A 25,102-nucleotide genomic window follows, 5' to 3' on the forward strand; every position below is an offset into this window, starting at 1 on the left:
AAAGCGAAGCATACCAATCTGGAAACGCAGAAAATGATCCTGAAAAAGCTTGAGAAGAAGAAGCAACAAACAAACACCAGAGAGTAGTAGCGCAAGGAGAGGAGAAGATTTCTTCAAGAAAGAACGAAGAAAGAAAAATAAAACGAACGAGGGAATTAAAGTAAAAGGCCAAAACGGTTACAAAGGAAAGGGGGCGAAAATACACTAATAACCCTAGGCAGAGGTTAGGCTCGTAGGGGTAGAAAAGGAAATACCCCCTCGCATTAAATGCCCCCCTCGAAAATAGAAGCTAATCAAGCACGCCTCGAAGAACGCAACAGACGCAGTAGGCTCGGAGGAGTCACGTCAAAACAAAACGGTCAGGCGAACCTTCCGGCAAAAGCCGAGGCCGAGACACCGATCTCACGCCAAAGAACCGAGCGAACACCCGAGAAAACTGAAGACCCAGCCCGCGGTCAAAGCACCACACCTCCCAGCGACAGACCGACCTTGCTCGCTCTCCCGCTGCGGAGGCAACTGTTATGGATCCGGCCCACGGATCCCGGACCCAAGGCTAAACCCGAACCCAGTTCCTCGGGTCTGACCCGTTTCCCTATTCCAGAAGGCCCGAAACCGGCCCTCTAAAGGTCCTAACCGACTTTCGAATTCAAACGCCTCCTTTATCTTAGCCAAACAGGACAAGATAAGACGACTCCCATCGCCTATAAATAGAGGACCCAGGTCCCTCCAGGTATTCATTCATTCCACACACCTTATACCTCTTAGATCCATTCTGACTTGAGCGTCGGAGTGTCTTTGCAGGTACCTCCCCCCATTGCTCCAGTCAAGCGACCCGGCTTCAGCCTTAATCCGCAGGTTCCCGATCCACCCTTCAACCCGTTCCAGAGACATCTTATACATTTATAATATTTTTGCTAAGTTGCATGAATAGCATTAGTGTTGTGGAAATGGCTCTATATATATAATTCGGTTTAAAAGCTTATAAAGGATTTTATATAAAACAAAAGCGAATAACTTATATTAAGTGTTTGTTACGGTACGATGATAAATTCATATGTACCGATACATTTAAAATATGGACAAGTAATAATAAGGCGCGTGGAATTTATTTTTCACATCAATATTTAATTTTTTTTTAAATATATATTATATCACCACTTTTACTAATATACCTTTTTAATTAAATAAAAATAAAAAATATTTTTTATTTAATTTTATAAAAAATCTTAAACATCTTTATGTTATTTGATTAGATAAAAATATCCTTTTAAATTAATTAAATTTTAGAATTCGATTAATTCTAATTCTAATTTTATAGTTTCAAATAATTTAAATAACAAAACAAAAACTTCACGTGAAAGATGATTTGATTGATTATCTCGTTTGCAACTGAAGAGCATCCTTCTCCGTGGAATGGCGTGAATCCTAATTTTTTTCCCAATCAGGTAAATTTGCTATCTGATATCTCGTTTTAGAATTGGAGTTGATTGCACATTTCCTTCAAGTACTTCACATTAATGTGTTTGAATGATACCTAAAGTTAGAAGTTGATTTTTATGTTCAAATATAAGTAATGAATTTTGTGAAATTTCGGCCAATCGATCTTGTTATAATAAAGGAATCTTGTTAAAGGGCACAAGGTCATTAGTTTTCAATATGTAGATATTACATCTTATATTCATACTTTCATACTGTAAACTATGGTTAGCTAGGGTTAGAATAATACTTTATGAACAAATTTACTATGGCAGTTAGTCAATCCAGTCAAATCAGTAGAATGGAAGCTTAAGGCAAAAAATTAGTTTGATATGAGACATCTAAATTAGTTTGATATCATATTTATTTATCTTGAATCTTGGGAACCCCCAGGAAAAATTTTTCCCTCAATGGAAAACTATAAAGAGCATAATAAAATCAAAGCGCAAGTCATGATTTAATTGTTTTTGCATCAATACCTAACATCGGAATAAACTTTCTGTCCTATGGGACCAACACACCTTCAGCAGGTGCCATGGAAATTTTTTTAATTTTCTTTCCAAACAAGATATATACTGCAGCACATTTAACACTTGCCTTCAAGTTTTATGTTAGCTTACCCTGATTATTTGATCAAAAAGTTCTCCACCTTCACAGGTTTCAAATGCCATGTCTTCTCGAATGAAAAAGGAACAGAGTGAAAAAAAAAAAAGGAGGTAAAATGTCAAATAGCAAATAGGCCACCCTGGCAAACTTGAGGAGAAGAAAGTAGAGAAGAAATCGCAGAGAGGAGTAAGAGAGTGCAAAAGCAAGTACAAAGAGAAAAAGCATCCAGGAATACTCACATAGAGAAAACGTGTCTTGAAATGTGAAATATAGGCGCACAATTCCAGGATGATCCAATTGATCGAGAACTATACGTTCCAACTTCACGTAGGCTGTTTTGTTCTCTTTAGTAATGAATTTTTTGTCCATGATCTTCATCGCATACACGGTTCCTGTGTCCTTCTTCTTTGCCCTCACAACCTTTAAACATAACAAGAAAGATGTTTGGATCCTTTACTCCCAGGGGAAAGGTCAAAAGAAAAAAAAATCCTATATGCTCAAACTATAGAAAATTCAAGTTCCTACAGGGTTAAAAGAATAAGATAAATGTTTTGTTCAAACAAGTAGAATTGAAATCTACCACCACAACAAGCCAAAGAAAGTATATGTAAAGTGGGAAAATCAGTTGAGAAAGAAAAGCAAAGGAAAGTGTTTATTAAAATGCAGCTCAGGTGCTTTGCCTACGATTTCCTTCACTTCTAGCAGTGCAACTTAAGTGCTCCTTTATTTTAACCATGTGGATGGCTTGAGTAAGAAACTTAGTATTGTGCTATTCATATTTCTATATTTTACTTTAACTTGTCATTCACTCCTCCATTAATGCTGTTTCTTCATTCTCAATCAATATCAATATTATCTTGCAGGGCTGGTCGCTATGAGGTAGATGGATATGTTTATAATGCTGCAGAGGAGCCTGAAATTTTGATAACTGGGAAATGGAATGAGTCAATGCAATATCAACCTTGTGATTTGGAAGGAGAGCCTCGTCCAGGTACAGAATTGAAAGAGGTCAGTGAGTTTGATTTCATACATTATGCTTTTTATTTTGCTGATAAGCTAAATGGTGAAAGCTCAAATTCTCCAAGCTAAGCATGCTGACTGCACAGGTGTGGCATGTTGCTGATGTTCCAAATGATGACAAATTTGATTATACATACTTTGCGCACAAATTAAACAGTTTCGACACAGCTCCAAGAAAACTCTTGCCATCGGACTCCCGTTTACGCCCAGATAGATATGCACTTGAGATGGGTAACATAACCAAATCTGGTGCTGAAAAGAGGAGGTCCCTTACCATTTCTTTCACTCCCCTTGCATTCTGTTTCAGAAATATAGTAAACCATCGCCATCCTACAACCAATACTCAATATTGACTTATATATAGTTTTGCATGAGGTAATTGTACCAAGACATGACCAAAAAATTATGTTATCGTGATCTGTGATCTGTGATCTGTCCCCCATTGAGGCTATACAAGATCATAAAAACATGTTTTGAGTTTCACCTTACATTGCATGTGTAATAAGGTTGTGTCTGTTACCTTACAGGTTGGAGGAGAGGCAGCGGGCTGAAAAGAAAATAAGGGAGGCCAAAGGAGAAACCTTCAAAACAAAGTGGTTTGATATAACTGAAGAAGTGGCAACCACTCCTTGGGGTGACTTGGAAATCTGTGAATACAATGGTAAATACACTCAGCATAGAGCTGCTATAGATAGCTCAGACACTTATGAGGTTGATAATAAATCCGTTGAATTCAACCCATGGCAGTATCCACCACCATCATAATTTTGTCCTCGATACTTTGTTTTCTCTCTTTTGGAAAGCAAAGTATCTGTCCTTTTTTGGTTGTTGGCTTGTGTACATGGAATGATAACTACAGTCCATTATTCTGTGTTAATTGATTTATAATTGTGATGTAGAATGTTATTAGTTTCTGTAGAAAGAGTGGAACATGTTTTATTATGTATATTATTGTATGGTAATCATGATAAACATATGCTTTTTATTTATTATCTAGTTTGCTGGTGGGTATAAGAATTTGAATGAAGGTGGAAGATATATATTTTCTTTTCCTTTTCAATCTCTACCTAATGATTGAGTTACGCGACCTTCAATCTCCCTCCAACTTCATAATTCCTTCTTCCCCGTTCCGACTATTAATATAGCTTTTTTAAACTGAAATATTGAAGAATGGAATGTAGAAATTTATTATTATAGCTTACACACAAGTCACGTGTGGCAATTCAGTAGTATAAAATTTGAGAAGAAATCATAGCATTCATAAATGGCATCACTCTTAATGAATTTAAACTTGCGCGCACAATATTAAATGGCATCACTCTAAAATATAATTATAAATAAAAATACTCTAAAGAATCATTGTCCAAGGTTTCAAATTTGATTACAAACAACTTAATGCTGTTAGAAAGCTTCTCTAGGATGCTTCTTCTTCTTCATTTACGGTCGGAAGCAAAGATAGCCTCACTGAGTTAAAAGTTGCTTCCCTGCCTCCAACTAGATCAAATTGTAACCAAAATTCAGAATAAACAAGAAATAAAAATACATGAATTAAGAGAAAGGCTTCAATTTTAGTAAAAACTGAAGCTTCAATAAACAAACTATGTCATAACAGCTATGCAAATAAAAAGAGCAACTAATTTTGGAAAAGAAAAAGAACATGAATATATGATTAAATGAAATGAAGTGAGGAAATAATTGAACTGAAACATGTCTAGTAAACTCCTGGGTACCAAGAAAGATCAGTAATTACATTCAAAGAATTAAAAGAAGGAAGAACACATGAATTCAAAATAAGATTACATAGAAATATGCTTGGAAAGTAACTTGTTCTTGCCATTCAGGTCTCAACTACCTCAATATTGAATCCTACCTCAACTTTCTTTAGATAATATACAAATCATGCTTTTAAAAATCTTTTAATTCAATAATACATACTTGATACTTCTTCCACCTTGTGGCTCCCTTTCTACCAACTTGGGCATCATAACACATGCTTGCTCTTAATTGCTCTCAGCATTGACACCAAGGAACCAAAAATATCAAAGCATTCTATTGCTAACCAATATTTCATCCTAGCCATAAATATTACTACAACACTACCTACAGCACAATAAATGCCCTAAAGGTCAACAATTCAACAACATTGAAGCGTACGAGTAGAGACATATACTGAGGTATAAACTGGGATCATATCTGATCATGGAGGAGTGACAATAGTTTATCAGTGTCACTCTCTGATAAGCCATTCTCAGGAGTAATCTGCAGCTTGGGAAACACACAGAAGGGCCAATTTAGTATCAATTCACAATTAAAAAAAAATTAAAAAATAAACAAAAATAATAACAAAAGCTATCTTTAATCCTCTTGAATGTCAAACCATTAACATCTACATATGAATTGACAACAAAGGTGCAAAAGACGATAATGCAGTAATCAAATAATCAATTATCACAAGATCTTCAATAATCAGCGAAATCACAACACACAAAACAGGAACACAGCAGAACCAGGGCTCATCAGTAATCAAATAATCATTCAAAAAAATTAATACAAAACATTCAAATAATCAGTAATCAAATAATCATTAAACAGGGCATAAAAAAAATGCGGAAGAATTGAGCAGTGAACTGACCTTTGAAGTCTGGGGCTCTGGGTTCTGTTTGACGAACAGACGGCGGCAGTGGATCGACGGACAAACGAACGGCGGCTGAGGCTAGGGTTTTAACTTTTTCTTTGGTTGGGAGGCCTTGACGTTGAGTTGAGTTCTGGAGAGTGAAGAAGGAGAGAAGGGGGCAAGGGGCTCTCAGCGCTACCGAAGCTTTGTTTTTTTTTTTTTGTTATAAACGAACGGCGACGAGACGACGGCGCACAGGACGAAGATGATGGAGGATGGACGCCGAGCGAGGAAGAAGAGAGAAGCCTCGGACAACCACGGACGGCGGCAATGGCTCACTCACTCCGTTCGGCGACTGTGGAGGGTAGCTAGGGTTTTCTTTCTTTGATCTGAGGAGAATGAATGAAGGAAGGAAAGTTAGGAACGAAAGGGGGAGGGGCACATCACAGAGCAACGCGTTCTTCGTTTTCCCAAAAAACCGGTCGGGCCACGGTTCGGTTAGACCGACCGATTCCTGACCGGTTCAATGGTTTAATTGTGGTTTTTGAAATTAACAACTAACCTTTTTCGAGTATTTTTTGCAATGGTTCACAATTCAACCGGTTCGATCGGTCAATCCGAACCAATTTTCAAAACATCGATTAAAACCATTTTCTGTTATTTTTATTTTAAATTACTTAATATAAATTATATTTTGTATTTTTTATCAGTTTATTTTCACATTATTTCTGCATTTGTTTCTTTCTTCACGTGAATTGAACAGTAAAATTGAACTCAATAAAAACTGCAATGTTTGATTTAGAAATTCTTTTTCCTAATAATATATTTTAGTATCAAATTTTTAATTAAGGCGTACATACTTTTTCTTTTATTTCCTCTTTATAATATCTCCTCCTTAGTATTAAGTTTTTTTTCGCATTTCCTTCAATTTTTTGATGTTCAGTTTAAAGATTTCAAAAAATAAGTGTTAGAAATATATTAGGATTATAACTCAAAAAAATTGGCAATTTTTTCCAAGGCACATTCAGTTGATCAAGTACAATAATTGTAACGAAAAATCAACATTCTTAATTAAGTGATTGCTCATTCTAGTTAACCAAAAACATTACTTGTCCAGCTTACAACAAGTAAAATACCAATCCGGTCCTTGTCCATTTCCCCGAATGACAACGCGATCCTTAACAAAAAACACGATCCATTTCGGTCCCTGACCCTGTGTTCCGTCTGCCAACGCGGTCCTTCTATCACTTTCACGGTGAAAACTCAACGGAAATTGCTGACGTGTCAAGTTCAAAAATGGACAGGGACCTAATTGTCTCTAAATTTAAATTGGTTAGGATTTATTTGTTCTTCTTATTCTTTAAACAATATTTTTTAATTATTTTTTTATTCATTATATTAATATTTTTTTAAATAAATAAGTACAAACTAATTAATAAATTATTCAAATTTAAAAATATCATTTATTATAAAATCAAATAAATAATTTTTAAATATAATTTTTATATATATAAATAATAAATATTAAAATTCAGTTAATACATTAATAATAATAACCCTATAATATACTATTAGTATTATAACTAATGAACACATTATTTGATATATAGTAAATTTTTTTTGACTAATAACAAATTTAATTTTTTTATCTCTTTAAACTAAATTAATAATTCTATTATGTTTTATTTCATTTAGTATTAGTAGCCTACTCATAGTGTATTTTAGTACAAAAATATCAAATAGAATTATTAATTAAGTTTAAAGAGATAAAAAATTAAATTTGTTATTAGTCAACAAAAATTTACTATATATCAAATAATGTGTTCATTAGTTTTTACTTTATTGTGAAAATTAGTTAGATCATAATACTAATAGTATATCATAGGGTAATTATTATTAATGTATTAACTAAATTTTAATGTTTATTATTTATATATTTAAAATTATATTTGAAAATTATTTATTTGGTTTCATAATAAATAATATTTTTAAATTTGAATAATTTTTTAATTCCATATATTTAATAATTTATTAAAAAAAGAATATTAATATAATGAATAAAAAAATAATTAAAAAATATTGTTTAAAGAATAATAAGGACAAATAAACCTCTAACCAATTTAAATTTAGAGACAATTTGGTCCCTGTCCATTTTTGAGCCTGACATGTCAGCAATTTTCGTCGAGTTTTCGCCGTGAAAGTGACAGAAGGACCGCGTTGGCAGATGGAACACAGGGTCAGGGACCAAAATGGATCGTGTTTTTGGTTAAGGATTGCGTTGTCATTCGGGGAAATGGACAGGGACCGGATTGGTATTTTACTCAGCTTACAACACAGAAATGGTTCAAAGAATCAAAATGTTAGAGTGAAAATTAAGTTTCACCTAAATTCAACTATAATTGAACTAAAGATAGAAACATTAATTTTCAAAAAAAGTCCATAAAAAATATAGTACATAATAATTTTTTAAGTAAAAGAGATGAAACTAACAACTTTTAATAGATAATATAAACTAAACATGACTACATGACAATTACGATTTTTTTATTTTTGTTTGAATTCTTTTGTTTATACTTATTTTTTAATATAAACTAAACATGTCTCCACGGTAAAAATTGTCGATACAATATTTTTCAGCAACCCATCTAAAATAAATTTTATAGTGCTTATAATTTGGTGTCTAATTTTTATTTAACTTAATTTTTATAATAAATTTTAAATATTAACTAGTTATTTATTTTTATATTTTTAAAAGTAAATATTAATTTTTAACTTTTTTAATAAGTTAGGTAAACACTTTTACACATAATTGCAATCACCCGAATATGAACTTGAAACATATCTTTTAAGGGTGGTTGTGTGTGCAATCATCAACAAAGATGCAACTGAATTCTCTCCTAGATAGATAATACATACTACATAGCTAAAGTATGTTGAAAATTGGGATTCTAACCTTAATTGATACTACTATATTTCTTGATTCCTTCATTGTTCATTCATCTCTATAATTATATTGATTCACCAATTCCAAGTGTACTTGGGATGTTCATCTTTTGTGACACTTGAATTTCTTTATGATTTACACCTGCCTAGTATTGTTCCAGTCAATTTACTTCTAATTTCTAAATATATGGCTCACTAAACATTTTTATTATATATTTTTTTTAAATGATATTTGTACTACTTTTTATATATATTTCCTTAGTACACATTTATTTTATGATATAAAATATAAAATACATATTATGTAGTATTAGTATTTGATTTATCTTTTTTTTTTTAATTAATAAAATAGTTCATAAACAGAGATCATTAAGCCTTAAATATCCATCAACCCAAAAAATAAAAATAAAAAACTGAAAAGAAACTGACAAATAGTAAGTTATCTGGTGGTGATGATGACTAATGTGCTTTATTTTATTATTTTCATTGCAAAGAAGAGGTATGAAATTGATTAGATTCCACTATTCTAGGAACTAGGAAGCTTGTTTATTGGATTCCTTATTCAAATCTAAGGATGCAGTAAAAGGGAAGCAACTACCTAGGACTTGTGCAAATTCTCCAACATCAAATATAGTTGCAACAGAAAAGGAATTTAGAGTGGTAACAAACTAACTAACAGCATCTCATTCTCTTCTCTATCAACAACCAAACACATTCTTTTCCTTCAAAAATAAATGGAAACACAAAATTTCTTATCTTTTTCTCCCTCCCCCCCCCCCCCCCCCAAAAAAAAGAAAAGACATGAAATCATTGAATTCAACTTCCTATTTTATGATAAATCACTCAAATTATTGTTTACTGCACACAAGTTACAAGAAACAATCATCTCTCTCAGTATCTTTCCGCAGATGCACAACCACAAGATCAGCAACTCCCAACTCAACATTGTATGTCACCTGAAATTTGTCCTGCTGAAAAAATGCACCAATCAAATTTCAGCTATAAAGTGACCCCTTTTTTTTTGGGTAGCATATAATGCTATAAACTCCACAATTTACCAAGATAGTAACCAAGCACCTCTTGTTTGATTATTTGAACTTTGCAGGTGATTGGACAAATTGTAACAGTCTGAACAATGCTCTGGGAATATTCTCTCCTTGAGAGGCTTGCAAGCTTCGGCGAAACGAAATCGAAATATCCTTGGACATTAGAGTAGTTCCATGAATAGCTTGAGCTCACATTAAGGATGATGTTTGATAGACAGATGTTTACAAAGTTGTCTCCTTCTATGCCTTCTAGAAGGCCGGTGCGCTTGATGTTTTGGCCAATCACATCCTTGATTGTAATCTTTTTCTATCAATGGTAATGCATTTGGATCAAATTTATCATCAGGATGATCCCCATATGTACCAGTGAACCTGATAGCAATGTCAACATTTTCTAAAGTCATGTTAGAGACAAAGACATTTCTAACATAACCACCTCTCCCTGGAGAAGTCTTTATTCTGATGGCGCTGTATGAATCAAAGAAGCGAATGTTTTGGGCATGGACTTCTGATACACCACCAGACATCTCACTTCCAATGGCAATCCCTGCACTCGTCGCCGTCCTCCCGGTGAGCCTGTTGAGAGCCCGACATGTTATGATCACTAGGTAGGACAAACACGTGAAGAATTAATAGAACTATACAACAAACCTTCAAAAAGAGAAAGCCATATTTGAATGAAGGCAGAGAAGCCAGCGAGGATGGGGACGACGTGACGAGCTACTTAGGTTCCGGACAGAGGGAAGAGGAAGAAGCGGAAGCACTGAGGCGGCAAAGAATTTAGGGTTAGGGTTTTGCCGGTTTAGTTTGAGACTTTCATTGCTTTGCTTGAGAGGAGGGGGGGAGCTTGAGAGGAAAGAGGAACAATGTATTCAACAATAGAAGAACAATTTTGATTTTTTATTTTTTTTATATATTTTTGTTTTACTGTTTAAATTATTTGAAACTATAAAATTAGGATTAGGATTAATTGAATTCTAAAATTTAATTAATTTAAAAAGATATTTTTATCTAATCAAATAACATAAGGATGTTTAAGACTTTTTATAAAATTAAATAAAAAATATTTTTTATTTTTATTTAATTAAAGGGGTATATTAGTAAAAGTGGTGATATAATATATATTTAAAAAAAATAAATGTTGATGTGAAAAGTAAATTTCACGTGGCTTAATATTACTTGTTTATATTTTAAATGTATCGATATGTATAAATTTATCATCGTACCGTAGCAAACATCCTTATATTAATGTGAACTGGTTTAGATGTTTTTTTTCTAGCACTGGAGTTCACTTTAAGTCCAAAAGAAGGCTTTGTCTTAGATGGAAAAAGTATATTCAGGTTCTTGGTGGTCTTGAAATAAAAAAATTATAAAATAAAATAGTAAATTACATAAATATCCTCATCTTCTTTCTCTTCTTCCATCTTCTTCTTTTTCTCACATTTTTTTTTAGTCACCGCCGCCACCACCGTTTCTGTTGTATCCACCTTTATGATGGCCCTGCCTCCGTATCTACCACCGCCGCCTCCGCTTCTGAAGCCACCGCCTCCGCCACCTCTATAGGATTGAGCCTCGTTGACAGTGATGTTACAGCCGTCAAGATTGGAGCCGTTCATGCCATCAATTGCATCACTTCATGGCTTGCTCAGAAGCAAAGGTCACAAATCTAAAACCTCTGGATCTTACAGTTTTGCGATCGTTGATAACTTAAACACAACCACAATAATTCACATCAGATTTGAGTAAGAACAAAGATAATTAATAGATTCGAGAACCGAATAGAAACTTATCGATGTAACAAGAGTAACACAGAGATCAAGTAACGAAAAACATATCACAGAACACAGATCACAGATCAGATAGATAGCGATAACAAATCCAAATCCGAATTGGTGTTCAGATCCCGATCGATGATACCTGCAATAAACGGACCTTCGACGGACCTTCGATTCAACGATTTCTCCGTAGGCAGAGAAAGCTTTCTCTAGAGCTTTGTTATCGGTGGCCCATGCAAACCCACCAACGAAGCACCGGAACTCAACATTTGCGGCAGCCTTTGAAATATCTAGATAACGACGACGGTGGCTCGGTGACAGCAAGATGCGGATGAACGACGGTGAAGACAGCGCACGCAGAGGCAGTCCAAGAAGATGATGACAACGGCAGCTCCTCGTGGCGTTCGTGCTCCTCCTTTCGGCGACGTCACCAGCAAGAGAGGGTGATAGAAAAAAGATGAAAAGAAAGGACAAAAATATAATTTTAAAATAGAAGTATTTATAAAAATATTTAAACATATATATAATTATTATATTATTAATAAAAATTTTAAATTTGAGCCATTAATTCAAAAATTTAATGGTTATGATTTATAGAGAATCTTAAACCATAAAGGTTTTGAAAATACTTTTTCCACCACAAAAAGTTTCCAAAAGAAAAAACACTTGAGTTCACTTATTTTGCTCAAAGGAAAAAAAAAATCATAATTTCAAAAGAATTCATTAGTTTTAATTTTAAAAATCGTTAAGAATTTATTATTTTTTGTTTTTGGAAATTATTTTTCACTTTAAATCACACATGATAGGACAGTCAGCGTTACAAGAGACGATTCAACCAATTATTTTGATGGATGAAAACTAATGTAATATTTTAAAATGATTAAAAAATATATTTTATTACTAATAAATATTCACTTTTTTTGTTATTATTTTGTGAAAATTTCCCATGACCAGTCCAAAGGAAAAGTCTATGGTACTAACATAAATTTGTGTCTACATCATGGAACATTGTCTACTTTTCGTGCTGTTACTGTCTAGCTACAAAAACTAGCAAAAGTCGAAAGTCGCAACTATTATAATATAAATGTAGAATTTCAATTAAAAATAGTTATTAGAACAAATCTAATGCTAATCACTTCATATATTTATTATTTTAAAATACTATATTAATAATATTATAAAATAATAAGTATATGATGTCATTAATATCAAATTTGTCGTAATATAAATTTGTGATTTTACTTTGTGGACATAAATTGGTGACAGCAGCACCGTAGAATTTCAAAATAATAAAATGAAAAATAAGGCCCGCATAGCAACCTAATTAGTCGTACCTACCCCCCTCTTTCTTGTATCTTTCCACACCCATGATCCTAATGGGATGTGGAATATCATAATTTTACATAGGGCAGGCCTGCATACAAATTGAATATAGTCTATAATTTTATTCAATTTATACTGCATTAATCGGATCAAATCGGATATAATATTTGTATTTTTCAGGTCGAATTTGATCTGATTTAATTTGTTTGCGAATCGAAACAGATTAGATATTGGATATATTCACATCATTTAAAAAAATTGTTTTAAAATTTTATTTAACTGTTTTTATAAAAAAAATTCAAAAAATTTATTTTTTTATCTGTTTAAGTCTATTTATTCCTAAAATATTATCTATAAAATTTTTTTTGAATAATAAAAAAAATAACACAAGATCTAAGTTTAATTATTTTAAGTTAAAGTACAACATAAAAAATTAAAAACAAGATATCATAAAATTCATAAAATAACACACTAAAATTTATATCACATTATGATTTACTTTCTTAAACTATACTATTTATATAAGACATGCGGATATGCGGATCGGATCTGCGGATATCACTACCAAATCCACAATCCGATCCTATCATAGTGCTGATCGGATCTGATCCGATCTGATGGTTCTGCGAATCGGATAATATCCGCAAAATTCGGATCGGATGCGGATAACAATTACCGCAGATATTATCCGATCTATGTGCAACCCTAATTCGTTACTCAAATATTGATTTTATTTTTAAAAAATTAATTTTTGATAAATAATTTTTGAAAAATGATATTTTAAAAATAATTTTTAACAAAATATATCAAATATTATTAAATATATACAAAAAAATGATTATAGGTCAAATTTCAAGGATTTTTTTATATAGTCTAGGTAGTAAAAAATGAGATTTTTTTATAAGTTCACATATATAATTTTTTATGGATTTAATTTATTCGACACTTTTTTTTCTTAAAGATATATAAGTGCATTACTAAAGTTTTGTAAAAAATTTTTTGATATTTTTTCTTTTAAAAACTATAAGTCTATTGTAAATTTTTTCAGAAATTTGCTGATATAATTACTCAAAACTTATATTTTTTAATTCAAATTAAGGTGTCGATGATTGGCTTACATAAACAAGAAACTCTAATGTCAAAGCTTACATAAACAAAGGGATAATTTTACCTAACGGAGTTCTGAATGGTGGAAAACATGGCATCATACTACGCATCTAAGAAATTTCAAAGCGTGGATAGTGTACTATTTGATTCTATAATTTTTCTTTCAATTTTAACGAGATATATATATGTACATGTATTTTTTTAGCCTCTTACTATTTTTAACCTAGTAGTTACAGTGGGATTGTTTTCAAAGAGATGTAATATGTCTGTTTTGCTTCCTATATTGAGGTTTTCATATGAATTATTATTAGCAACATTCACCCATAGTACCCCTAAAATTTTGACCAAATAATATTGGAAACATTTCAAGTGCATCAGAGAGTATCGGTACACCAGTTGTTTTAACTGTTTATTTTTATTTTTTGTTTTTTATATATTGGACAAAATATTTTGAGCAATGCTACATGTCCATCAAATATTATTATTTTTGGTTAGTACTTGACCAGCAATAATTTGCATCTATATTTATAGAGATTTTACATACAAAAAATATATAATTTGCGCATATATTTATTAAAATTTGTACACATAAACGAATATAGTTTACATTTATATTTTTCAAAGTTTGCACATGTATTAGTAAAATATATTTGTTAAATATAATTTAAAAAAATTGTTAACCCTTAATAGTTTTTCTTTTATTTAACAAAAACTATTTATACATCAAAATCAATTACTATATATTTGTGGATAAATATATATGTAATATAATTTATTTTTAATATGTATTTTATATTTTAAAATATATTATACACTATACCATAAAAAAAAAAAACTAATATTAATAGCTGATTTTAGTATATACATAACACTGTATTTATTTAATAAGATATATGATATAAATTCTTTGGTTTTTTTCTAACGTCGCATTAAAATATTCCAAGTTGTTCATATTTGACTATCAGCTTAATAATCTATTATCATTTCCAAAATACTTTGGTTATATTATAAATAAATTTACCTTACACAACTACTTGGACTACTAAGGAGAGTGAGTGAGAACTATATTCCAAAACACTGCATCTTCAAACTCTCCACCATGCCCAACTCCAAAATTTTCTTCTTCCTTCCCCTTCTCTTTCCCTTCATTGCCGCGGAATCCGTGGGCTTCGCCCGGAGAATCTCCCCGAGATCTTTGGGCTTTCATGAGGAGAAACTCACCCACCTCCACTTCTTCTTCCACGACGTCGTTAGTGGGCCAAAGCCCACTATGCGCATCATTGCCGAGCCCGAGGGAAGGGCAAAAGACACCCTTCCCTTCGGGACTACGGTAATTATAGAAGACCCACTAACCGCTGGGCCGGAACCGGAGTCAAAGCTGATAGGAAAGGCCCAAGGGCTATATACGTCAATTTCGCAAGTGGAAATGGCCCTAATGATGGTGATGACGTTTGCATTCACGGAAGGAGAATTCAACGGAAGCACACTCAGCGTTTTGGGGCGTAACAACGTTGAGCTACCCGTTAGAGAGATGCCAATCGTTGGTGGAACTGGTGTGTTCCAATTCGCACGTGGGATTGCTAGGACCAATTTCGTTACGGTTGATTTCTCAAAAGGTGATGCTATTGTGGAATACAATGTTTATGTGTACCACTACTTAACCCCTCTTCTTGATTCAAATCCTGCTCATTTTAAAGAGGGCCTTGAATATATGGTAGATCCTTTATTGGCCAAGATCGAACCTACAGTTAACTGAACAAATGAAATTACACAAGTGGTTTAGTTTAGGTTAGGGCAAAATCGTCATATTCTCCAGAAATAAAGATTAGTGAATTATCAAGTCATTTTTCTGTCTTGTTTTTTAATGGTAATCTCTAGTATGTACTATAGGCATGTATCTTGAAATAAACCATGCATGATCAATTGGTGTTTATATATATTAATAAGATGAGAACTTTATATTATCCTAATCTAATATAGTAACTTGGTTCCTTTTGTGTTACTAATGCGTGCATGCAATTGTTACTTTTATAATTGAACAATAAAAACTATAACCTAAGCTCCAAAGCAGGAGAGAAGCTAAGCATGTTTCAGTCAAATTTGAAAATGTCAGAAACACTCGAAGTAATATAATAAGGACACCTCTAAAATAATAGCCTTCAACGGCTTTAGTAGTAGTCATTAGTCAATGTAAGAAAATAATAGTAGTAGTCAACGTAAGAAAATAAAAATAACAAAAGAATATGACAAAATGACACGCATCAATGTATCATAATTAAACACACCATTTATGTTGAACAACTTCCGTTGGTGACTCCTGACCAAGTGAAGTTTGGTCTACTATAAAAGTCTAAAACTGCAACCAAATTAAATAACACCCATTTAGATAGATATATTATGCCATGGAGAACCCTGTTAATTCTTATGCTTTTGCACAACTTGTTACTGTACAAGTGCTACTTAATACTTTGTACCAACCCATTAAATTAACAGGTGTCATATAAATTATATGGTGGATTATACGTAAACAAAATTATTATATAATAACGTTAAAAATCAATCGTTATATATGTATTGTTTATACATTTTTATTATATTTTATATGAGTTTTGTGTATATGATTGATATCTAAATAATACAAAAAAAAATTAGTTAGGTTAAATTAAATCTCAGCTACCATAAGAGATTATTCTTATAAATGCTATATTTATTATCACTAATAGTAAGTAGTTAAATTAATATTTGCATCGGACTTATATAAAAGTACGCACTTTCTTTTTTTGTTCGGACGTGAAAGTACGTACTTCCTATTAGCGATGTCAAATGAGAAGCCAAACATTAGGCCATGAATATGTAGAATAGTAATACTATATATACATTTAAATTTTTTTATGAACTAAATTTAACTAAATTAAAAAATAAAATTTAAAATTATATTAATTATAATTAATTTTTATTATATTAGATCAATTTAATTAAATTTAGTTAAAAAAAATTAAATATATAATTGTTTCTACCCTGACCCAACGCTAAGGTCCAGGATCCAAATAAAAGAAGCCCAACCCAAAGAGTTGGCTTCACTCGGTACCAGCCCTCGTCTCAGGAAGTCGGTACACAACACGACCTGCTCCAAAGAAGTCGGATACGAGGATTAGCTGGCAGATAAATACTCATTTGAATGAGTAACTGCCCCTAGAATCTCTCTAACCACTTCATAGAGCCATATATTAACCTCCCTAAGATAAAGGGACGGTTATCCGCCTAAAAAGGTGGCACTACTCCAACGGTGGTTATTGGTTCACCACTATAAATACACTGACACCCCTCAGGTATCTCTAAGTTCCAATACATTCTAAACCTGCTCACACTCTTGCTAACTTAGGCATCGGAGTATCTTTGCAGGTACCACCCCCCATTCCTTCACACACACAAGTCGGACAGAGGGCACCGAGTTGCTGATCCATCCAAAAGCCATCTCCTTCATACGTTTGGGCCAACCAACGCCATCCAGCCCATTAATCCCCGGTTACCCTTCATAACAATAATATTATTCTAATAAAAAAATTTCGTGGGAAAAAAACAAGTCAACAGTAAAGCTTTAGATATGGGCCTAACCCATAGAGTGGAGATATAGGCCTAACCCCTTAGGTCATGGGATAGCCCAAAATATTATATTGCCATTTAGACCCAGCAGCTGATCTCACAAGCCCAGTAGTTCAAACATAGGTTTTCAATTACACATTTATTGTTTGACCAACAAAAAAAAGTTAAACATTTATTAAAGTAAAACTTTAATTGAGTGACTAAATATGTTGTTTGTTAATATTTTGCACCTAAATTTAAATCTTGGCTTAGAACTCTTAAATGTGAAGAGTAAAAAAAAATTAGGCATTTACTAATGATTTTTTCTTTTTCTTCTTCTTCTCTTTTTTTCGTTTTTTAATTATAATTTAAAGTTAATGGTAGATTAGAGACTTATCTAAAAACCTGAACCCAAATGTGTGGTTAAGTACTTAAGTCTGTTCTTTGCAAACTCTTTCAAAGACCCTTTGAGTGTGTTTGGTAACCATGTCTAAAGAGAAAAAGCAACGTTAGAACTTTTTAAAAGTTTTAATTTTTTGTTTAGCTAATTTTCTTCTCTAAAAAGTATAAGTGATTTTGTTCATAAAACCACATTTACAAGAAGCAATAACTTTTAACTTCTCCATTGTACTAACGTGTTTTTAGCTACTATCTTCAACATTTATTTTTCTTTTACCAACTTTATCCTTTATACATATTATTATATTATTTATAAAATTTTTGTTATTTCTCTCTATATGAACTCTTTTTTTATTATTTATTATTTATATTTTTTATTTTTTTTTATTTGACATTATATATTTTTATAGTTATAATTTTTGTGTATTATATTTATTATTATCTTTTTATAATAGAATTTATTGATCCCATTAAATAAAATAAATTAAACAAAAAATTAACCATAAATAATAATAATAGTTAAAAATTATAAGGTACTAAAAAAATTACTAAGAGTATTAAAAATAAACTATATAAAAAACATATAAAAAAAAGTATAAAAAAGAAAATTAAACATGTATAAGAAAATGACATTATAATTTAATATAACGTTCTTTTAAGTAATTATCTATCTAAAAGTGATTTTAACTAATATTATCCAAACAATATTTATTTTATCAAAATCAATTTTGGTAAAGAGTTACCAAACATAAATCATGTTGACACAAACTTACTTCTATCCAAAATCAATTCTATAAAATCACTTTTATTCAAATTTTAATTTGACAAACCACAATCCAAAAACACACTTCCAAGTTCCAAGGAATCCATTTTCACAATGATTCTTCTCTTCCCACTTCTTGTTGCTTATGCTCTTTTAAAATTCAGCATTCTCCACCATCTTCTTATCGTTGTTATCTCAAAGTCATAAATCATCCGTCTGAATGTATGATATGTGCAAAATTGATGATATCCTTGGCCCACAAAAAATTAACCACTTCAGCTAATGATCAAACATGTGTTCCATAAAAAATAATTAACAACTTCAAGCACAGTTAGTTATCGTCCGAATAAACACAATCACATCTATGAAAAATAATTAACTGTTCCATAAAAAATTACACATACATGTGGCAATGTGTGGTTTATTATTATTTAAATTATTATCATTTTTTTTTAGACATGGCGTAACGTGTGAAGTTATTATCGCTAATAAGATATTGGTTAAATCGCCTAAAGATTAAATTTAATCCAGGTACAATTAATCAAATAATTGTTAAGTCACCAAAAAAAAAATCAAATAATTGTTGACAAATTCATTGTAATTACAAGAAGAATGGAAACTAGCTTAGTTGAATTAATCCAGATTCAAATTTAACTCACAAAAATTGAACTTATCAAATCGTGAATGAATTAAGTTGGAGCTAGCTAATTGACAAATTAGTTTGACTCACTTCTACCTTAATTTCAATGAATTTTCATTTATCTTCTATAATTCTGATTTTAAAAGCCCATCTTTTTCAACTTGCTAGCAATGGTAAGATTGAATAGGATCTTCGAATAAATCTCGATATTATTTTAGGGATGACTTAACTAGGTCATCAATCCTGAAATTCACTACCTTAACCCTTCAAATTCGCCCTATATTCACTTTCTTCAAATTGTATTATAGTACTTCATCACTCCATTGAAAAATTATTAATTGGTATTTTTTCCCTTTTTTGGGAAAGAGTGTTGAGTAATTATTTATGTTTTTTTTGGAAATGTTGACCTTAATGATTGGATCGTGTACATGACGTGTTTCCACCATACTTCGAAAAAAATATTAATTAGGTCTTTGATCTAGAATTTTGATCTAGAATTAATTAGTTATTAAAAAAATATTAATTAGGTATTTTATGATAATAAGTAGTGAATATATATATCTTTTTGATAATAAATAGTGTGAAACAAAATAAAATTATCAATAATGTATTTCGTTATCTATAGTAATGCATGTCTCGTTGTTACATAAGCATGAAAACGATATAGTTTTAGACAATGAAACATTCGTTATTTTTTAAGTTTTCATCTAACATTTATCAACTGCTCTCTATTTATCATGAATTCTACTAAAACAAAAAAAATTTCATTTCAAAAATAATTATCTACATAATAATCTTTTATAAATAAATACATCACAATAGTTAACTATACATATAAATATTATTATTAAATTTTATATAATAAATTAACAAAATAACATAATGTGTCCACTATTTACTATCGCAAAAAATTAAATTAGTATATTTAAAAAAAAAAATCAAAATTTTAAAGATTTAATTGTCATTCTACTCAAAAATAAAAGAAGAGATTCCAACAAAAATAGAAAGGAGTAAGTTTCAATCAATGTGCATATTATTCCAAAACTTAGCCCCTTAAATAAGTTTCCTAGCTACTAAACTAAGAATCTAACATACTCAAAGAACCTCGCTCATATCTTCCCTAAAAGCAAGAACATGGCCAAATCCAAAATCCTCTTCTCTCTTCTCTTCCTTCTCTCCACCCTCTTTGAACTCTTTTCTTCCATTATTGTCACCGCGGAGCACCCTCCTTTCCACCGAAGCATCTCTCTTAAATCTTTACACCTCCACCGGCAGAAGCTCAGCCACCTGCACTTCTATTTCCACGACACTGTTAGCGGCCCAAGGCCCACTGCCGTCAGGGTGGCCCAGGCTCATATGACAGACAAATTCCCAACACTATTCGGAGCCGTGACGATGGCGGATGACCCATTGACCATTGGGCCTGAACCGGGATCCAAGCTTATTGGAAAGGCCCAAGGAATTTATGCTTCAGCTTCTCAGAATGATGTGGGGTTAATGATGGTGATGAACTTGGAATTTTCGGAAGGGAAGTATAATGGAAGCACGTTGAGCTTGCTGGGGCGCAACGCAGTGTTTTTCGCCGTTAGGGAGATGCCGATCGTCGGTGGAAGCGGGGTTTTCCGGTTTGGTCGCGGATATGCTGTGGCCAAAACTCACTTGTTTAATACCACCACTCTAGATGCTATTGTAGAATACAATGTTTATGTATTTCACTATTAATGCATGGAAAATACAATGTCTATATATGTATATTCCACCAAATAATTAGTATTTTAATTAGGGTGGAAACTCAAGTGCAGTCGACTTCACGTGAAGTTGATAGTTAAAAGTTGTTAGATGAAAATTTAGTCAAATCAATCAAATAATCTAACGACTCTCAGTTATCAATTTCACATAAAGTTGACTACACTTGAGTTTTCACCTTTAATTAGTTTTTATTTGGATTTTCATTTATGGATTCTTTCGTCTTTCTGTATGTTTTTTCCACTTATATAATTATTATAAAAATTCAGTTATGAAAATATTTTGTTTTGTTTTAATTTATACATGATATTATATTATTTTGATTATTTAAATGGATGCCGTATGTTTAAAATTATTAATACTGTATGAATGAAATTATAAATATTATTTATTTGATATATATAATTATGAATATTATATGCATATAATTATAGATATTATAATAATTAAATATATGTATAATTATAGATGATATATATATATATATATATATATATATATATATTAAATTATAAATATTTTTACTGTATAAAACAAATTAAAAAAAGACAAATAATTAAACAAAGAATAAAAAAAATAAGTGAAAAAAAAAGAATAATAAATGTGTGATGTAATTAAAAGAGTTAAGTATATTTTTGTTTCTAATATCTTGAAGTAAAATCAAAATTCTCCCTAATTTTTTTTTATTAAAATTATTGTCGACTTTACAAAATATTATAAAGTTATTTTTTTATCTATAAATAACATTTTTTGAATAATTTTGTCCTTGAACAAAAAATTCTCTCTCTCGCGACTAACTTCCAACCCCCTTAACCTCACCATCATGCATCTTCCTTACCACCACAATTTTCTACTTCTTCTTCTTTTTCTTCTCTCCCCTCTCTCTTTTCACCATCACCATTCCACCCACTACCCTACTCATCCCTGCCTTTTCACCATTAATCACACGTGCACATCACTATCTGTTCATCTCAATCACCAATATCATCACCTGTTACTATACATAATTTTCGCTTTTTATTAACACCATCATCGTTACTCCACCCGCTATTCTCAATCATTTTCACTTAATTTCTCCCACCCAATACACAACAGAGCCACAATCAAATTTCAATTGAAAAGAATACATAAATACAAAAAAAAAAAGTAAAATAAAAAAAAAAAAAAAAGCAAATTCTTGAAAAGTCGTGGCTCCTCTTCTGACAGCAACAATAACCGTTTATGATTCAAACTTTTAAAAAAGTTTCTACTGAATAAAGTCTTTTTATTTTGTAATTTTTTTATTTATGTGTGTGATTTAATTTTTATTTTTGTGATAACAGTGATGATAATGAGAAAAAGATGATTAAGGTTAGTGATAAAGAAGAGTAGGAGTTTAGAATAAAAAAAGAGAAAAAGAGGTTGAGTGATGACAATGAAGAGAATTAGGAGGTTAGTGACGAGAGAGAGTAAAAGTCTAAAAGAAAGAGAGAAAGAAAGAGATTTGGTGATGATGAAGAAGTCCAGAGAGTTGGAAGTTAGTGGTGAGGAAGAGAATATTTTTTTAAGGACAAAATCATACAAAAAATATTGTTTATACAAAAGAATAATTTTATAACATTTTATAAGATTGAGGGTGATTTTAATAAGAGAAAAGCTTCTAAACGATTTTAATTTCGACATAAAATATTAGAGACAAGAAAATACTTAAGCATAATTAAAAAATTAATAAAAAAATTTAAATATTTCTGTTTACTATATATATATATAAAATACAAAACAATTTTATCATGTATAACTTATAAAAATAATAATTCTTAACTATATTAAATATTTAATTTTTTTAAATGATAAACCACTCATATCAAGATACTTAAAACATATTTTTTTAAAAATTTTTTTTAGTAATTAAAATTTAACACTTATAATTGATTAAATTAGATTATTTTTATCAAAATTAGATCGGACAAATTGATTTAGCTAAAAAATCAGTAAACTAAGTTTTGAACCGATCTAAATTAATATTTTTTTTTATAAAAAATGACTACAATACCTCTATTATAGAAAATGATGACTAAAATACTTCTATTATATATATTTTGAGAACTCTAAATTCTAATCCTTTTCTTCTCTTTATGCAGTCATAGGGTTAGGATTTAGGGTTTTTAAAATTTATTTATATATATATATAATAATAATAATAATAATAAGAGTATTTTAGTCAATTTTTATAATAAGAGTATTGTAGTTAGTTTTTATAAAAAAAGAATATTAATTTAGATTAGTTTAAAATTTGATTTATCAATTTTTCAGTCAAATTAATTTATCTGGTATAATTTTAATAAAAATAATACAGTTTAATATAAATCAATTTTTCAGTCAAATTAATTTATGGTCTAATTTTAATAAAAATAATACAGTTTAATCAATTATATATATTAAATTTTAAAATTAGAAAACGTCTTTAAAAAAAGACGTTTTAAGCGTCTTTATCTGTGGCTCCCAAATAAGTAGTATATTGAATTCTTGTCATCACCAAAAAAATTATATTAAATTCTTAACAAATTTCATATTTATTATTACTATTATCATACACATTTAATCTATACAAAATGAATTAATTCTTAAATTAATTTTAATATTGAAAATAATATTTTAATAAACATAAATTTCACAAAGAATATAAATGAATATAGATATGTATTGAATATTTGAATCTTTTAATTTAATAATTAAAATATCTCCGTAACTCATGCTCAATAATGTCAGAGGCAGTTTTACATATGAAAACTAAACATTGTAGAATTTGCCTAATTTTTGTGTCAAATTTAGACAAGGAGTTTCTACTTCTTTAACTGGTGTTGTTATTTGCTAACATATCAATACTACATTCAATCACCTACACCCACTGCCGTTAAGAGATCTGTAAAATACTAAACTTGGCCATTGTTGTTATACCTTAGCTTACACTTGCCTGGAATCAAAAATTGAAATCCATGCATGCAATTAATGCCACAAGCCACAAACAAGAAACTTGTTATTAAAATAATCTCTCCATTATAAAATGAGGACCCTTTCTCTTTTCTTAATTCAACATACACCACCATGGCAATGGCCACATCCAAAACCCTCTTCTCTATCTTCTTCATTCCTCTCCTCTTCTCCACCCTTGTCACCGCCAAAGACCCTCGTTTCGATCGAAGCCTGTCTCCAAAATCACTGGGCCTCCGCAAGGAGAAGCTTAGCCACCTCCACTTTTACTTCCACGACATTCTCAGCGGCCAAAACCCCACCGCTGTTAGGGTGGCCCAAGCTGCAATGACGGCCACGTCCCCCACGTTATTCGGAGCTGTAATGATGGCCGATGACCCCTTAACCGTTGGGCCTGAGCCCAACTCCAAGGTCATAGGAAAAGCCCAGGGGATTTATGCGTCTGCGTCGCAAAATGATCTTGGGCTATTGATGGTGTTGAACTTTGCATTCATGGAAGGGAAGTACAATGGGAGCACAGTGAGCTTGTTGGGGCGGAATGCGGTGTTTTCCGGCGTGAGGGAGATGTCGATCGTGGGAGGGAGCGGGGTTTTCCGATTTGCACGTGGATACGCTCAGGCCAAGACTTTCTGGCTTAACACCACCTCCGGCGATGCTATTGTCGAATATAATGTCTACGTTTTGCATTATTAATTAATTAAATAACTTTCATGGAATAATAAGAGAGTCGTTACTCTATGGAAAAAGGAAAAACAAAATTTGATGGTTATTTGTAAAGTATGCATGGTCTATGTTTGGGGTGGCTAGAACGGCTATGGTTGCAGTATATATATGCTATGTAAATTTCATGTATATTGGTCGTAAGATCACTACAAAATTCTTGCTTGTTTGTGGAAGATTTTTAGTGGGGATTATTATAAACCTCCATAATATATTTTAATAGTGACTATCTTTAAAACCTTTCTAAATCATTAACAATAACTTTCACAATCCAATTAATACTAAAAAAAACTTCTAGCCCAAATAAATATTAGTCCATAACAAAAAAAAAAGAACATTTAGAACTGGACTTCGAGCGAGAAATAGAGAGAG

The 25,102-nt window shown here is 31.2% G+C and overlaps 4 protein-coding genes, 1 long non-coding RNA gene and 1 pseudogene across 8 annotated transcripts; 4 read left to right on the plus strand and 2 right to left on the minus strand.

The window, feature by feature from the left end:
* Positions 1 to 1,344: 1,344 nt before the first annotated feature.
* Positions 1,345 to 4,155, plus strand: LOC112756545 (oxysterol-binding protein-related protein 3B). 4 transcript variants are annotated; one of them, XM_025805165.3, is made up of 5 exons: positions 1,345 to 1,445; positions 2,134 to 2,831; positions 2,946 to 3,090; positions 3,189 to 3,367; positions 3,630 to 4,155. In XM_025805165.3, exons 3-5 carry the CDS (start codon positions 3,031 to 3,033, stop codon positions 3,865 to 3,867), a joined length of 477 nt encoding a protein of 158 aa, XP_025660950.2. In that variant the 5' UTR covers positions 1,345 to 1,445; positions 2,134 to 2,831; positions 2,946 to 3,030; the 3' UTR covers positions 3,868 to 4,155. The 4 variants fall into 4 exon arrangements, 3 of the variants coding, with proteins under 3 accessions (XP_025660950.2, XP_029149860.1, XP_072075782.1); XM_029294027.2 differs by having other exon boundaries at positions 2,134 to 2,409; XR_003814862.2 differs by lacking the exon at positions 1,345 to 1,445 and having other exon boundaries at positions 2,691 to 2,831; positions 3,189 to 3,477.
* On the minus strand, positions 2,708 to 3,759 carry LOC140179884 (uncharacterized). Its single transcript, XR_011873751.1, has 2 exons — positions 3,623 to 3,759; positions 2,708 to 3,432 (listed from the first exon to the last, which is right to left on the minus strand). It is a non-coding gene; the product is annotated as an uncharacterized lncRNA (long non-coding RNA).
* Positions 4,156 to 9,713: 5,558 nt separating the features above from the next.
* LOC112759056 (probable polygalacturonase) lies at positions 9,714 to 10,282 on the minus strand (annotated as a pseudogene).
* Positions 10,283 to 14,934: 4,652 nt separating this feature from the next.
* LOC112758883 (pterocarpan synthase 1) lies at positions 14,935 to 15,880 on the plus strand. Its single transcript, XM_025807669.3, has one exon. It carries the CDS (start codon positions 15,010 to 15,012, stop codon positions 15,664 to 15,666), a length of 657 nt encoding a protein of 218 aa, XP_025663454.1. The 5' UTR covers positions 14,935 to 15,009; the 3' UTR covers positions 15,667 to 15,880.
* A 4,247-nt stretch (positions 15,881 to 20,127) lies between these two features.
* Positions 20,128 to 21,318, plus strand: LOC112758844 (dirigent protein 22). Its single transcript, XM_025807620.3, has one exon. The coding sequence runs from the start codon at positions 20,429 to 20,431 to the stop codon at positions 21,014 to 21,016; it is 588 nt and encodes a 195-aa protein (XP_025663405.1). The 5' UTR covers positions 20,128 to 20,428; the 3' UTR covers positions 21,017 to 21,318.
* Positions 21,319 to 24,124: 2,806 nt separating this feature from the next.
* Positions 24,125 to 24,703, plus strand: LOC112758120 (dirigent protein 22-like). The gene has a single exon (XM_025806711.2). It carries the CDS (start codon positions 24,125 to 24,127, stop codon positions 24,701 to 24,703), a length of 579 nt encoding a protein of 192 aa, XP_025662496.1.
* Positions 24,704 to 25,102: the final 399 nt, after the last annotated feature.

Source organism: Arachis hypogaea, chromosome 16 (genome assembly GCF_003086295.3).
Source record: "Arachis hypogaea cultivar Tifrunner chromosome 16, arahy.Tifrunner.gnm2.J5K5, whole genome shotgun sequence".
In the NCBI taxonomy this organism is placed as follows: domain Eukaryota; kingdom Viridiplantae; phylum Streptophyta; class Magnoliopsida; order Fabales; family Fabaceae; genus Arachis; species Arachis hypogaea.